The sequence below is a fragment of the Morchella importuna genome (assembly GCF_003444635.1).
Source record: "Morchella importuna strain M04M26 chromosome Unknown Morimp01GS033, whole genome shotgun sequence".
Taxonomy (NCBI): Eukaryota; Fungi; Ascomycota; class Pezizomycetes; order Pezizales; family Morchellaceae; genus Morchella; species Morchella importuna.
The window spans coordinates 221,956-223,100 of record NW_025763430.1 but is presented as its reverse complement, the minus strand read 5'-3'; the positions used below and the strand labels follow the sequence as shown (position 1 = coordinate 223,100).

At 45.6% G+C, this 1,145-nt stretch overlaps 1 protein-coding gene across 1 annotated transcript; it reads right to left on the bottom strand.

Annotated features, from left to right (window-relative positions):
• Nucleotides 1–311: 311 nt before the first annotated feature.
• Nucleotides 312–887, bottom strand: LAJ45_08995 (uncharacterized protein; the record flags this gene model as incomplete). Its single annotated transcript, XM_046118543.1, has 2 exons — nucleotides 312–527; nucleotides 600–887. The coding sequence occupies 2 exons, from the start codon at nucleotides 885–887 to the stop codon at nucleotides 312–314; spliced, it is 504 nt and encodes a 167-aa protein (XP_045968220.1).
• Between the last annotated feature and the right edge of the window lie 258 nt (nucleotides 888–1,145).

Sequence of the window (1,145 nt, the reverse complement as noted above, 5' to 3'; positions counted from 1 at the left end):
GCTACTACAAGCACCCTCTGAATGGTCCAGCCATTACCTGATCTATTTGAGCTACTGCTGTGATTGCTCAAATACAACCCACTGATTGATCTAGCTATAGCTATCTCCTTTGATTTTTATGCGCAACACTTCGCTGAACTTTATAATCAAGAAAGTTGTTATTATCATAACTATATAGACACCTCATAAACAAAAAACACTCATACACCAGTGTATATAGCTATAGTACCGTCAAAGCACAAAATATAAGCAAAAGAAATCCGCCAACCGTACCCCGCGGCCCGCACGTTACCAACTCGCCGAGTCATGCGTCAAACACACTCCTGGACGAGCTTAAAGCTATGCACCTCCATATCAGGCCCACTGACACCCTCCTTACCCCAATAAACTTCCCACGCCGGCTTTGTGCCATTAACCACACCCTCGGGGAGCCTCTGCGCCGCTACCCACCCCTCATCTTCCGCGCCTCCATGGACCAAGATCTTCCCGAGTTCGTGTTGTTTGAATTTCCACCCAGTCGGAGTTCCCTGTAATACACTCATTATTAACAACTACAGTTTCTCTATATATACAGGAAGAGGTTAGATTGATATACACACCTGCGCACCAACACACTTGAACCCAACTCTTCCGTTTGGCATAACACACATCCTGTCATATCCAGGGATAAGAAGTTCAGTTCTATTCAACGAGATCATCGCGAGTTTGGCGGTGATGGTAGTGCTGAACTTGGTGCTGATCGTAGCGTTGGAGTCAATGGTGTGGTTTGTGAGGTATTGCCCGCTAAGGAGGCCCTGGTTGGTGTCATGGGCGACGCGGAGGCGGAAGTCGTTGCAGTAGGCTGAGACAACAGTAACTATTGTTGCGAGGGTGATAAGGAATCTCATGTTGATTTGTGCTTTGATGTTTGTGGACGCTGTGGTTGGTGTAATGGTTGTCGGTGTAATGATAGTTGGTGTGGGTTGGGTTGGGGTCGAATGAATGTTGTTTGATTTACAGATTTTTTTCTTGGGAGAGGAAGCGGTCTATTTATTCCTGTTACTTTATGGTGGGTCCATAGAAATTTTTTCTCGGACTCGAAACTCCATCTATAGTATATATGGCGCTAGTCCTCGGTCTTTATAATTAAGGTTCCTGTTTCGTTT